This window comes from Theobroma cacao, chromosome 8 (assembly GCF_053813885.1).
Source record: "Theobroma cacao isolate CCN51 chromosome 8, ASM5381388v1, whole genome shotgun sequence".
Taxonomy (NCBI): domain Eukaryota; kingdom Viridiplantae; phylum Streptophyta; class Magnoliopsida; order Malvales; family Malvaceae; genus Theobroma; species Theobroma cacao.
The window spans coordinates 11,930,188-11,944,793 of record NC_142646.1 but is presented as its reverse complement, the minus strand read 5'-3'; the positions used below and the strand labels follow the sequence as shown (position 1 = coordinate 11,944,793).

Sequence of the window (14,606 nt, the reverse complement as noted above, 5' to 3'; positions counted from 1 at the left end):
ACTTTGAACCGAATAAACTTTTAAATTGATCTTTCAAGTAATTCGTATATCAATCTCAATTATAGAACTTCATATGGCACTTAGACTAAATTCGACATTTCCAAGTCATTTAACCTCAAGCTACCAATTTCACATATAGTCTTTTAATCCCTTGGCTCATCCTTACTATGCATAACAAAGTTCAAGCTCATCCTTAGAGCAAATTTGTTTACTAACTTCTTACTTCATGACCACACATCAATTATAGTAATCATTAGTACTCACTCTCGAGTTAGTTCACGTGCTTATATCTATGAACTATAATAGATCCAATCAATTTTTAAATCTCACAATCGTTTAATTGAAATCAGCACCACTTTTATATGGGTATAACACGCTCAATTAACATAGTGTTCTTATCTTCATGCACATATGTATGAATTTACTCTTACCTCAATGCTTAATTTGTACACTCCACCAAATGAATAAATTATCACGGCCTATTTGTCCAATTCTAAATTTCTCCATCCATAATCGAAGGGATATATCATTTCATTAATCTTTCATTAGGAGCATCCATTTTAAGATCTCTCCAATACTGGCTCGTGTCACAAGTGGCATCTTAAACCCGAACAACGACCCTACTTATGACCTCTGCATGACATTAACAAGGAAGTGGATTACTGGAAACAGGAGTTCCTATAGCTCCCATAAGATCTATAAGAAGAAACAAAACAAGTCTAAACAACTCCAAATTCTATATGCAGATGCACGTATTCTATTCTATCAAACCTAACTTACCTGAACTCGGGCCATGCAGTGTCAATGTGGATTTCTTAAAACAACTTTAAAATAAAAAACTTTAAAATCCAAAGCTTTAAAATCAAAATCTCTGATCTTTAAACCATGCTCTGATACCAACTAAATTGTCACGACCCGAAACTCCCATCGGACCCGTGACAACCGCCGTGACGTCTCGATAGGCACTAATTACCTCGAATACCGATCGAAACCCCGTAAGGCTTAGCATCAGCTTTTGCATCTCCCCGGTTAGCGATAGTTATTAAATCTCGCATTTCAAGAAATCATAAGTCGTTTCCAAATCAAAATAATAAAATATTATTTTCTGGCTCACAGGGGTATTTTTGTCATTTTTCCTCAAAAACATCGAAACTCGCCAAAAACATGGTATAAAAGATAAATATGTTCATACATATTTTAAATCAGATAACGAAAGTATAAAATTACTTTTACAATGACACGTGAGCCCCAAACTAACCAATAAGATGCGAGTCTGTGAACTTATAATTTTGACAATGCAAGGCTGACTGAAGTCCTTGATGCAATCGGCCATCTATCGGCTATCCCGAACCTGAAATGTGGGGAATTGAGGGTGGTGAGATTATAAAATCTCAGTGAGTAAACAGACATCATCTAAACTATCTAAAAGCAAGAAAATTGAGACAATTAAAAATAATTAACTTCAGCAAATTTTTTACATCACGAATATTCATTTCAACCAAATAATCAATATGGCTCGTGAATTACTCAAAACTTGGCTCATGTCAAATCCTGTACTCGAGGACACCTGGACCAGGGGTATCCAACCGAGTCCGTCAAGGCTGTTAAAAATTCATATTTCGCATAAATCATATTTTTATTTTGAAACATAGCCGTTCCTTGGCATTGGCTGAGTCTCACTCTCACGCGGTGGTCCACGTGAAGTGCACTCAAAAAGCCCACCTCAGGAGATACCCTACGCGCCTCTAAGACTGAGGTGAGAATATAAAGGAGTTTACCGTGCCCCTCTAATAGGCTGACCCACGGAACCCCCCACCACTGCAGTAGCTAATCTTTTATCTACCACTTGATTTATAAAATCTTTTTTTACATGACATGGCAATTTATCGCAACCTAGCCTCTCAAGGCTAAATACACAGTACAAATAATTCTAACACCAAAATCAGTTTAGCCATTCATACTCATTTATTGTCATAAGCCATTCAATTTAAAACCATAAATTTATAACACAAGCAGGCAGTCTCCAATTGTTCTATTTTCAAAACCAGTATTCAATTTTTCAGAAAATTTATAAAATCATTTTATAGAATCACAATTTCTCTTAAAACATAGCAATTTACCATTTAAACTCATTTTCCATAAAATCACACAATTGTATAAAACTACTCTAGATAATTAAGACGATAATAAGTTTACTCACAGTTTCCGAAAACTAAATTCGGGTACTCCAACTATTACTCCTCGGGTGCGATTTCTTTGCCCTTGTCAAAGGATTCGCCACCTTGACAAATTGCACAATTAAGAAGTTTACTACTTTGGTACTAAACCAAAATAAACTAATTTATACTACTAATGCATAATATGGAGTGCAAAATGTCTAAATTTTACCTAAAAGAGATGTTAGACTATTTCGATCTTTTACCCGATAAATCCATATACGCGTCCGTTTAAACTTCAAATTAATTTTTTTCAATTTCTATACCTCAATTGCACCCAAATTGACTTAATGTTCCTCAGTGTGGTGCAAATTATCAGTCTCGATAGCAAATTATGAAAATACCCCTAGTGGGTAAAAATTAATATTTTTGCTTCGAAAATTCCCATTATTTTTCTAGGCTCATAATTCATCATTATTCATCATAATTCCTCAAATAAACATCAAGATCAGCAGCCAATATTCCCCTAAAAAATTCGGCCAATAATGGTAATGGAGGAAAATGAATTCTTTTCTTGTTATTTTGTTTCTAAATGTGCTAAACTAACTAAAAACACTAACATAACTTAAAATCAAATTAATCTAACTTCATTCTCTCTCCATACCCATTTGGGCAGCCATGAATTCACTATGAAAACATGAAATATAACCATGGAAAATAAGGAGAAAAGCATGGGCAAGGTAGATCACAAGTCAAAATCAAGAAATTTTACCTTTGATTGCTTGATTCCTTGAAATCCACCAATTTTCCTTTAATTTTCCCACCTAGGTTTCTTGTTTTTTTTCCTTTCCTTCTTTTGTTCTTCCTTTTCTTTGTTTGGCCGGCCATGTGAAAGAAAATTGGCTGATTTTATGTTTATTTTAAAGTTAAATAAATAATGAATATAAACTTGACACACGTCACCTTATTATTGGTCCATGTGTCATTTCTTAACTATTAAGCTTTCTCTCTCCACCACACTTTATTGAAGGGTCAAAAATAATGATGGGTGAAGACCTTGTGCTGGAAAAATGCTCTGGGGGTGCAAAATTACCGTTTTGCCCTCGAGGTGGCAAAATTACATTTTTGTCCCAAAAATTGAAAAATTGCTCATAGACATATTTTTCATCCCTTATACTCATACCATTCTCCAATTTGTCAAATGTGATCTAAATTCTCTCAAAATCTCAAATTTTATCCACTGATGGAAAAATTACGATTTTGCTCCTACACTCCGAAATCATCGAAATTAAACTTTTTCACTGCCAAACCCTCAAATTATACTCCAATACTCAAATCATACTCCAATAAGTTAAATGGGGTCAAAAAAATCTTTTCTCAAAATTTTCATTTTGTTCCCAAGTGGCAAATGACTATTTTGCCCCTAGATAGTGAAAATTTCGGTTTGACTCTAAATTGATCCTCGAACTCTGAATTACCATTTTGAGTCATCCCTGAACTGTGAAACTCTTAATTTCACCTCAAAATTCTTATTTGAACTAGTTCGAGGCTTAATCGACTTAATGGTACCATTAGGGACAATATCGTCTTTTAACGATTCCTCGAACTTCCTAAACATGCAAACATTCTATTGAGCATGTAAATGACGTCGTAATTATTTTATAGAACAGGGTTTGACAGCAAATGCGAGTTTCTCGGATAATTCCCTAGGTGATAGAACACCCCGAATCCCACTAGTATGATGGGCGGATTCGGGAAAGCGTCCTCAATAAAAAATCATTCGTCCGACATTTTTATCTCACGCCATGCATCTTATCTTTCCTCATATTTGCATTCCATTTTAGGTTAAATATGAAATAAAACAAGAGAACAATAACTAAGGAAATATAGTAAACTTAAAAATCAAAACCTAATAGGATAATATAAAAAATGGTACCGTTCATGGAACTGGCGTCCCGGGGTTACTAATCCTTCCTCAAGCGTAACCGTACTCCCGAACTTAGATCTAGAAAAACGTAGACCAGTTTAACATTCTTTTCGGTGGGCTTAAAATTAATTTAAAGCTTCATCAATTAGAACCGAGTCAATAGGTGGCCAATCGCACCTAGTAAAAAAGATTGGTGGCGACTCTTAATTTTAAATTTTTTAGAATTTTCACATCACGTCTGGCGGTCGGATTCTCGAACCCGCACGTTACGACAGTTATGTCATTAATTTCATATATATGTATATATATAATAAAGTAATATATTATATATATACATATATTTAATTTATAGATAAGCATTCCTATAATTTACAATAGGCTTCATTTATATAATTACACTTAATAACTTTATTAGTTATCACCTTAATTTTTATAACATATTATTTACTATTAATTATTATTTATACAAACTTTGATATAAATATTAAAATATTATAACATATAAGTTATATCATCAATTTTATATGTATAATAAAGTAATCTATTATATATATACATATATTTAATTTTATAAATAAATATTATTATACCTTATAATAAATTTTACTTATATGATTACACTTAATAATTATGTGAATAAAGGAATAAATATATTTTTTTATATTTAAATTATTTATATATTTTATAATTATAGATAAAATTTATAAATTTTAATATTGTAATTTGTAAAAAAAACATAAAATTTTGATTAATTGATTCAAAATCGAGTGGACCGAATCAATTGTATATTTAATCAATACAATCTTTCTTTATGTGTAATTAATTTTAATTAATTTTTTAAAAATATTTAATATATTTAATTTGTAGATATGATGAACTAAATTACCCAATCCATTCATTTAATCACCCTTCTACCTTGTTCTATACCTTATTCCGTCATTTCCCTATATTCTACATTTAACCATCATCACATGACACTTCATGTTTAACGCTTCCAAGCCATCTCACTTTTTTTATTACAAGACTACCCATCTCCTCTTCACGAAAGGACTCCTCACCGATTTCAACTATATGATCCCATGATTCAAATGTCAAAACTGTCACTGTAACAGTTTAGCAATAGTTTTTTTTTTTTTTAACAGCCAATAGTTTTCAAAGCATTGCAGAACTGGGCTGCCTTGTACTTTGGATTTACGTTTTGTACGAAACCCTGTGAAAAGTACGGCGGACACCGTTGAATTTTCCAAAGAAATGATATGGCGTTGGTTGGGCGCGCAAGACAAGACCCGTATCAACTTCCAAGAAAGCAGGAACTAGTGGCAATATCATTAGCCACGTGGCACATCACCAGACCACACAACACGACATGTTTTCTACATCCCCTATAGACGTTAGTGCAAGCTCACGCTACTTTTTGTTTTTTTATCCTTTTAATGACAGGTTGGCTTGAGCCAAATCTTCTCTCCCGATAATCTGATGTTCAAGCGAACCCCGGCTTGACGAGGAACAGTAGGGTACAGCTAAGAATAAACATATGAAAAATGCAACATTGCACATTGAAATTCACCTATCCATTAGAGCACTAACCATGTTCTTTCTCAAGGTAATTCTTTTTCCCTTTTTTGCAATTTCTATTTCTCTTCTTTCTTTTTCTTTTGGGCTTTTGTTATGATTACTTTTTATTGCACTGTTTTCACAGACGTGGAGAGCATCTGTATTTGGAGTTTACGGGTACTTGAATTTCACCAGAAATGGATTCTTGTAAGCTTCTTATTGTTCATTCCTGCAAAAGTTTATACTTCTTATATAGCTATAATTGTGCTTTTATACTTGGAGTCATAATGAGGAATTTAGCTGATAGAGGGAAAGCTAATGGTATATGGGTCAAAATATGCTTTACTTTTACCTTTCTCGCTGATGAAATTATTGGGGTTTTCTTATGAAATAATTAATTGAAGTTAAGAACTGGGTTTTGAGTCTTTCAATTGACAATTGAATATCAATATAGATTGGATAAAGCTGGCACTTTTCTGAGTGGTAATATGTTAAGGAGCTTGGAGATCAGAATTATGTATGACACTTGAGAATTTGCTTCCTTTAACCCTTTTGCAATAATCACTGCTGTTTAACTGACATAATCAAAGGTCAATCTTTGATTTTTATGAGTTTGGCAGTTATGTGTCTTATCGGCATGCATCTTCTCTACTTCTTGAGTGATATTGGTTTTTAGTAGTGTTCAATAGAATCCAATATTGTGTTCAGCAAAGCTTAAATGCTAGGAAATTATCTCTTGTCATCCCTGTATAAATATTTTAAGATTTCTTTGATTTTCAGGGAGCACTCCAAGAAATTCCAACCAGAAGATATGCAAATGCGGATAGAGGGGAAGAACTGCATAGTCACAGGAGCAAATTCTGGCATTGGCTTTGCAACTGCCGAGGGTCTTGCATCACGGTGTTGATCATTTTCTTACGTTTTCTGATTGTTTGGTTATTTTGGATGGAATGCATTCCTCTTTCTCTTTTTTTGTTCATGCTATTGTGATATTTTACCCAGTGGGGGAACTGTCTATTTGGTGTGCCGTAACAAGGAGAGGGGAGAAGCTGCTCTTTCAAAAATTCAGTCTTCAACAGGCAATCAAAATGTTCATTTGGAGGTACTTATCATGCTTCCCTTGCTTATCTGTTGGTTTTAGTTATTGGCTCTGAAGAGCTTATTTCTTTTGAATTTTGGTAGGTTAAGCCCTCACAGATTTACAGATTTGTGGTTGATAATTGATCTAAAAATTTCTTCACATGTTTCAATCTTAAATAGCTTATTAAATTTAGATTGCAGATTTGCGATCTTTCATCCATCAGTGAGATCAAGTCATTTGCATCCAGATTCTCTTCAAAGGATGTTCCAGTTCATGTTCTTGTAAGTTCTTCTTCTTTGCTTATTATAAGTTAAGTTGCTCCAAGAAATAGTAATTACTTTACAGCCTACTGGGACATAACGACATGGTTTAAGTTCTAAATAACTACTACCATCTTCTGATGTGTACAAATTTGTTTACCATTCCTTGAGATGTGCATACTTGTCCTTGTTTAATTGAAAACTTCTTATAGACAGGTATCTTTTTGTTTCCTGTTCCAATTTATAATGAGATATCATCCTTTTAGGTATAGCCTGCAATTCTGCACAGCTATTGCTGTATCATGTAAAGCTGATGAATTTTTTTTTTATTATGATATGATTTATTGCCTTTAGGTCAACAATGCTGGAGTGCTAGAGCAAAAACGAGTCACCACATCTGAAGGGTATGTTTGTCACTTGATAACTGTAGAACTTATATGATGCATCATATGTCTTCCATTCCTTTGCAAAAACTGAAGAAAAAGAAACAAATACATGATTCCCCTTCTTTCTAATTCTCCTGTGCCTCCAGATTTGAGTTGAACTTTGCTGTAAATGTATTGGGCAATTATGCCACAACGGAATTAATGTTGCCTTTGCTGGAGAAAGCTGCACCTGATGCTCGAGTCATCACAGTTTCCTCTGGTGGAATGTATACTGCTCCCTTGACAAGTGATCTGCAGATGGTTTTTTTTTTGCTCCTTCTCTACCCCTTTGTAAAGCTCTTGATACTGCATTAGTTCAATGAGTGAATGCTTATGAAACTCCCCTTTGATTGTGAAACTGCAGTCTAGTGATGGAAATTTTGATGGGTTAGAGCAATACGCTAGAAACAAGCGAGTTCAGGTCAGTTAAGTTGATAGCTTTTTCACTGCAGGGATTTGTTAAGAAATTTATTGTTCTTTTTTCCTGATTGATATTTTACATATTATATTCTTATTGGTAATATATTGTCAGTAAGTCAACTAAATTAAATGGTCAGTCCTTAAATCAAGCAAAAAACTAGGAAAACAAGATAATAGATTGCATACCAGGTAAGCATTCTAACTTATCTAATTTTTACATTCAATCTGCTGCTTAAATATATGCACATAGTAGGTCTTGGACTTTTCATGGATGTCCAATGAAGGCATTTGTTATCTATTTTGGTGTAAATGTCAATGTGATGTATGATTTTTATTTACTTAACATTAATGCAATAAGAATCGGTTTAGTCGTTGGTAAAGCTGCTGAACCATGTTTTTTACTGCATTTCGAAACATATGGATAAATCTAGCGGACTCTTTTGGATAAAAGCTAACTAATTTGGTTGTTTTTTGGATTGTCGACCTGATAAAGATACACATTCAGGAAATAGATTTCTTATGTGGGTATTGTAAATGAAAGTCAATTCAGAATCTGTTCTGTAAAGTACATATTACCTTGTCCTGAGTAACTTATCTCTCAAAATTGATCTACTCATCTCCCAAGGGATAGTCTTGAGAATGCCCCAAATTTGTTTTTTGTGTTTCACTTCCCAAGTTGGGCATTTATAGTTTGACACTGAAGGAATGTTGAAGGCTAGTTGCTATTGTTTATTAGGTGGCGCTAACAGAAAAGTGGCCTGACATGTACAAGAACAAAGGGATTGGGTTCTACTCAATGCACCCAGGTTGGGCTGAGACACCTGGAGTAGCTAAGAGTTTACCTGGTTTTAACAAAAGGTGAGTCATTTCCTCTTTCAAGCAGCAGTTAAAAAAGTTTTACTCTTCTTTGTCCAATTCATAACAATGACTACTTAGCTCTTTCATTTGTTGTCCTTTTCCCCACAATAAATGTACTGCAGGTTTTCGGGAAATTTCAGAACTAGTGAAGAGGGTGCGGACACAGTTATATGGTTGGCTTTACAGCCTAAAGAGAAGTTGGTATCTGGTGGTTTCTACTTTGATAGGGCTGAAGCACCTAAACACCTAAAGTTAGCAGCTACTAGCAAGTCTCATGTGATAATAGACTCCATCACTGACACTCTTCGTTCCATGTTAGCCTCCTCTCCGGAATAAAAAATATAGCTCCCTGTGAAGTAATTGAGCCAAAATTGTTCCAATGAATCTCTTGGTGCCTTTAGCTGCTGCATTATGCCATTACATACATTTTTTTGGTTATTTATTTTGTAAGTGTGTTCATGGACAAGCAGTTTGTTTTATGTTATAACTCTGTCCCATATGTGCTTTAGTTCGGAATGGGTACTGTGAAGGGAACTACATCTTAAGTAATGCAATGGAGAAAATGAGGAATCTTTGATTTAGGTTTCCTCTCTTACTGAGAAAGCATTTATTCTTAATGCATTCTGTAATGGATTCAAGTGATACACTCAAGAAAAAGGCCAATGCAGCAGCTTTTTTGCCTATATTTTTTTTCCAGGTTATCCCCAATGCCTGATACAAACTGTTCATACTCCTTCCTTTTATGTTCCTAGCAACAGAAGATGTTCCTTTAGACAGAGAATCACATTCAAATTCTTTCTTTGGGTTTGCATACTATACGAATATTATAAGTCAAATTCAAAAAATATTCATCTATGATTTTGAGAAGTTTCAATTCTTAAGAACTTGAATCATAAAATTAATAATCCTTAAAGAGTTTAAATGCTAATGTAACAAGCAAGCCCTTGGAGTGTACATATTTGAAATATTAATCTATCAAAACCACAAGTTTTTGCTTTCTCTATAGGAAAAAAAGCCTTACTATTTCACGCGTGGATGCAAATCCCAAGCCATCCTCAACGCTTTTATGTTATATTTACTAATGCTTTTCACTGAATTTTATCAGCACCATCAACAGGCTACAGTTTTAGTACATTAACCTTTGCGAATCTTTAGCTGCACTCAATGCTACAGTGTTTTTTGTCAACGTGGACAATGCCTCAAAGAGTCAGGAACCTAAGAGCAAGGGCTTTCTTAACCAGTACTGCTGAAACCTCTGCCTTGCATACTCCATGTAGTCAAAGTCTATCTTGTTTACATGACCCTGTATACACCAACCACAGAATTAGTCCACTCTCTCCCTGGGAAGCAAATGGAAAAGCTACGAAAGATGCTGCAGAAACACCATACCGAGATAATTCCCCATAAGCCCCAAAACAGATGATTAGCAAGAGTGTACTTCTCTGCATCATTAAGTAGCTGCGCCACTTCAGCTTCACCAGGTTCATTACCTGCATGCAATCGAGCAAAACAAGTACGTAAAAACCAATTACAACATATAATTTTTCAAGACATAACTCAGAAGTACCTTCATACTGGTAAAGGCTTAGATATATTCCCACCTCTTCTCAGCAGTCAGAATGTTAGTCTGACAAGAAAACTAAATCTGATTGATTCTACAACATTTCTCTTTTTTTATTGACATTCATTAAATAATTTTCTATACAGTATTACGAGAACAATAACTAACCTGAAGAGGTGAGATATGCACTGATGAATCTTTGGCGCTCCTCCAGATCTGTTGTCCAAATGCAAAAAGAACAGGTATGATTAGACCCAAAAATGCAGGGCAGTTTTGAAGCCATTGAACATGGGATGCTTCTAAATTGCAAACATTTACTCACCAGGGTATATGCTGTAGTCCAAAATATGGGGTGTCTCAGAATGATAATTTGCTGCCATCTCACAGAAGTGATTTGCAAGATCATAAGCAACAGGATTGTAACTTGCATACTCATAGTCCTGTACAAAGGGAACAAATGATTCCTCAAAACATGCATAATCAGCATGTAATTTCATTTATCTATCTTGGAAGTGCCATTTTTAATTGCAGTATGGAAGTGAGACACAAATGTAAGCTAAAATGATGTAAATATTTGCACCAAAGACCATCACAAGCAATGCAAGAGAAAAGAATCAGAAAATTAGGTAAAAAACAGACAAATCACAGGAAAATATGCATAACTCATCAAACAATGATTTCCCAGCCAGCATTCATAATTTCAGAAAATAGATAACCAATTTGGGGTCTGTAGAAGATAAGTAAAGTCAAGCAAACAAAACATAGCCCATTAAATATCATCACGTACTCAAGTCAAAGCCTCAGTGCATTAAATAGGCTTATTAAGAGATAAATAGGAACCTCAGGAAATAGGCTGACCCAGTCCCTTGGCTTCTCATCTTTTGCATTTCTTTTTGTTTCATATATTCAGTGCAGTTGAAGCTTCAGCTGCAATTTCTTATAAATGCTGTCACCATACAGACCTCATCTGCAATTTGAGTTTACAAAAATCTAGGAATAAACAAGATTTTAAGATATATATATTAACTTGTTATTTTGTATAATAATAATAATAATAATACTTCATTAAGTGTAAAAAATTAAGTTAACGAAGCAGATAACAGCTCAATTGACTAATCCCAACTTTGCTGACACTAGTATAATCTATGATCAGTCCACAGATGAAAAATTATGCCATGAAATCAAGCAAAAAATTGCCATAAGAATGCACATACATTACTAAGAAGTTGTCTATTCTTATTACTGCTTTCTGCCAGATGATTACAAAAGATGAGATCCAGATGTTGAAATGCAGACTACTAACTTAACAATGCAAGAATTTTGGTTGAGTAGTACAATTTTCTAATATGTTGATTGGACAAATAGTTGTAAACACACATTTAACTAATTATTTAGAGGGCAAAGGCGGTAGTTATAACTTCAACTCATACGCACATTTAGTAGTCTTCCCTTTCACAGGCCAAAATAAAGAATCATCAGGAAAGTTGATAAAAAAAAATGCTTGAGTAACCTCTAGAACTGAAACAATTGTACATAAGCCATATTTGAAAGTAATCACAACTGAACAGAAAACTTACGATTAGGGTAATTGCTCTTGTCTCTTCATCCATCATTATGTTACCATATTGCAAATCATTGTGACAAAACCCAATATCTTGAGAGCCCTGTGTTAACTCTTTCTCTAGCATGCTGATTTCCTCTCCTAGAATGTCCAAGCCAAATTCTTTTGCATCTTCTGGGGAACACAATTTCTTTGCCTGACTAAGCCATGTCCTGGGAAAAAGAAAAATCAGATCAATTACTTCAACTGAAAAAAATAATAATAAAAGTACTAACATCAGATATGCATATTAGTACCTCAATCTCTCCCAGAGAAGTACATCTTTTGGACCAGGCATGTGAAGATTGTGGAACTCTCTCAATTTAGCTGCTACAAGAGCAGATATTTCAGGGTCACGGAGGTCAGCAGCAGAGAGTGTCTGGTAAAGCCAATAAAAGGTTATGTTAAGTGAAGGTGGAAGCATATGTAACTAAGATAATAACATTTGGTTCTTGGCCTTATGTTCTAAAAGCCTTAGCTTGAAAAGCCTTAAAGCAAAAGCACCCCATGTAATTCAATACTTGAATCTAGTAGTAGTTGCCTCTTAAAATAGATTATCATAGCCATTTTTGATTAAAAAATTACACAAATTATAGTAGATATCACAAAAAATTGCAGATCATTTAGAGATTGAAGACGAAGCAGACAGGACTACAATTAAGTAAGCACTAGGGGGTCCAAAAAGAAATTATGGGTTAAGCCAGTTAAATCCTCTTCTATAGGCACTTCTTTGATTATGTTCATAGTCATGACAAGAAACGAAGGATAACTCCCCAACAAATCAGGCAGTTTTCTAAGCTAGTCCTCTTCTAGTGCTTCTAGAACAATGCCAACTTTTGAAGATAATCAAGAAAAGAAAATATGAACTTGTGATATAGAAACTGTAACTAAAATTTGGTTATTCTAATCTTTATTATAACAAAGAAAATGTTCTACAAGACTAGGTATTGCAAAAATATCATAAAGATAAAAAAAATTAAGTTTTCAGAAAATTTCGCATACCCTGGCATGAATGAACTCCTCAATCCTTCCATCTGCAAACCGCCCAAGAAGCCTAGGTCCCTGACCGTGCTTTGACATGCACTCAAAGGTCCTAATCTCATCATCCCTATCGAAGAACACTTCCACACCCTCACCATAAACCCGGACCAACACTTTCTGATGAAGATCACCATGCTTTGTTGGCCAGTTTATCTGAAAAACCTCGTTAGTCATAGCCCCCTTCAAAGGAATCACATGAAATTCTTCCATATCTTCTATCATATCTCCCCATTCGGATGCCACTGCTGTCAAAACTTTCTTCAGTTCTTCTGGTGCAGAACTTGGAATGAACCCGTTTTTCTTTATAGCCATTTGTGTATCAGTTGCTAGAACTCAAGATTGCTAAACCTTTACCTGTAATTAAAGATTCCAGAAAAGATAACACCTTTGAGAGAAACCTTCATTAAATTGAGATATCAAACAGTTCTATTTTGCGAAAAGAAAACAAACAATTCAACCAGGAAAAAACACAGATTACCCAGAAAGAACAGAACAGAACAGAACTCAGCAGAAAAAATTAAATAAGTAGAAGGAATAAGGATCCAAGCCTCTCAAAAAGGTTATACTTTTATCAAATCCAAATCTTCATATTTATTCAGAAAAGGAGTTATTTCCGATCACCCTTAGACAATCAGCACCATGAACGTAACAAAATCACAAAAACCAAAGAACCAATTTGAGGAAAGCCTTTAAAAATTAAAGACAGAAAACAATTCAACCCGCAAAAAAATACAGAATTCAGCAAGAAAGAAACAAAACTCACCAGAAAACAAAAAGTAAATATAAGCTACAAAAAACAAAGCCTCTCGAAAAGATCACACTTAAATCAATTCCAAATCTTTAAATATCTTCATAAAAACGAGATTTATACAATCAGCAGCATGCATGTAACAAAAACTCAAAAATCAAAAACCCATTTTAAAGAAACCTTCCAAAAATTCGAGAAGCCAAGCAAGAACACAGAATTCACCAGAAAGAAACGCAAAATAACTCACCAGATAGACTATATCCAAGAAAGTTGCAAGCAACACACCAAAAGTTTTTTTTTTTCCTTATTGTAAAGTCCAAGTCCAAGAATCTTTCAAAGAAAAAGAGCTAAAGAGTTTTAACAAGAAAGAACAAACAAAGGCAAAGAAATGAAAACTACTACTAATTTGTATGCTTTATTTATAGAGGCAAAATCTAAAAAGTCGTTTACTTCGCCTTTGCTGACGAAATAGGCTCTCCCGCGTAACCTCTCATTAACTCGGCACAAAGTTGTAGAGGAGGGGCACACTAACAGTGTCTGTCACGCCTTGAAATGAGTAACAATTGTGACAAACCAATTATTAGTAAACACGTGGGAACTACCCAGCTTGAAGTCGGAGTTAGACATTTGGAATTATAGTTTTTGCGGTTGCCCACCTGGAACTTGGTTGGTTCATCAAGATTCCAATTTTTCCAACCCAGTTACGGAAATAGCGGTTAAGTCAAAGTCTTTCAGCCAGTCAAACATTGACACGTGTTATTTTAATTTGGATAAACTTTCCTTTTGCCTCGTTCACACTTGGGTCAAGGCAGCACATGTCCCCCCTTTCTTAATCAGACCGTTGCTACAAATTAGCATCTAATTTTTCCATTCAAATCGTGTTATGTAATCAAGTGTTTGAAATAATTACATCACATGTCAATTTTAAATATTAAATATTTAATATCTATTTGGTCTGATTTTTTTTAACTTAAA

At 34.4% G+C, this 14,606-nt stretch overlaps 2 protein-coding genes across 3 annotated transcripts; one reads left to right on the top strand and one right to left on the bottom strand.

Annotated features, from left to right (window-relative positions):
* The first annotated feature begins 5,490 nt into the window (after positions 1-5,490).
* LOC18592709 (NAD(P)-binding Rossmann-fold superfamily protein) lies at positions 5,491-9,284 on the top strand. Of its 2 annotated transcripts, none has more exons than XM_018125591.2 (10): positions 5,491-5,686; positions 5,783-5,844; positions 6,418-6,537; positions 6,640-6,739; positions 6,919-6,999; positions 7,333-7,382; positions 7,511-7,664; positions 7,768-7,824; positions 8,560-8,681; positions 8,760-9,284. In XM_018125591.2, the coding sequence occupies exons 1-10, from the start codon at positions 5,618-5,620 to the stop codon at positions 8,929-8,931; spliced, it is 987 nt and encodes a 328-aa protein (XP_017981080.1). In that variant the 5' UTR covers positions 5,491-5,617; the 3' UTR covers positions 8,932-9,284. The 2 variants fall into 2 exon arrangements, with proteins under 2 accessions (XP_017981080.1, XP_007019625.1); XM_007019563.3 differs by having other exon boundaries at positions 5,495-5,686; positions 8,804-9,284.
* A 271-nt stretch (positions 9,285-9,555) lies between these two features.
* CK1 (choline kinase 1) lies at positions 9,556-14,045 on the bottom strand. Its single transcript, XM_007019558.3, has 8 exons — positions 13,879-14,045; positions 12,845-13,237; positions 12,100-12,221; positions 11,820-12,015; positions 10,565-10,682; positions 10,411-10,458; positions 10,071-10,171; positions 9,556-9,984 (listed from the first exon to the last, which is right to left on the bottom strand). The coding sequence occupies exons 2-8, from the start codon at positions 13,193-13,195 to the stop codon at positions 9,889-9,891; spliced, it is 1,032 nt and encodes a 343-aa protein (XP_007019620.3). The 5' UTR covers positions 13,196-13,237; positions 13,879-14,045; the 3' UTR covers positions 9,556-9,888.
* Between the last annotated feature and the right edge of the window lie 561 nt (positions 14,046-14,606).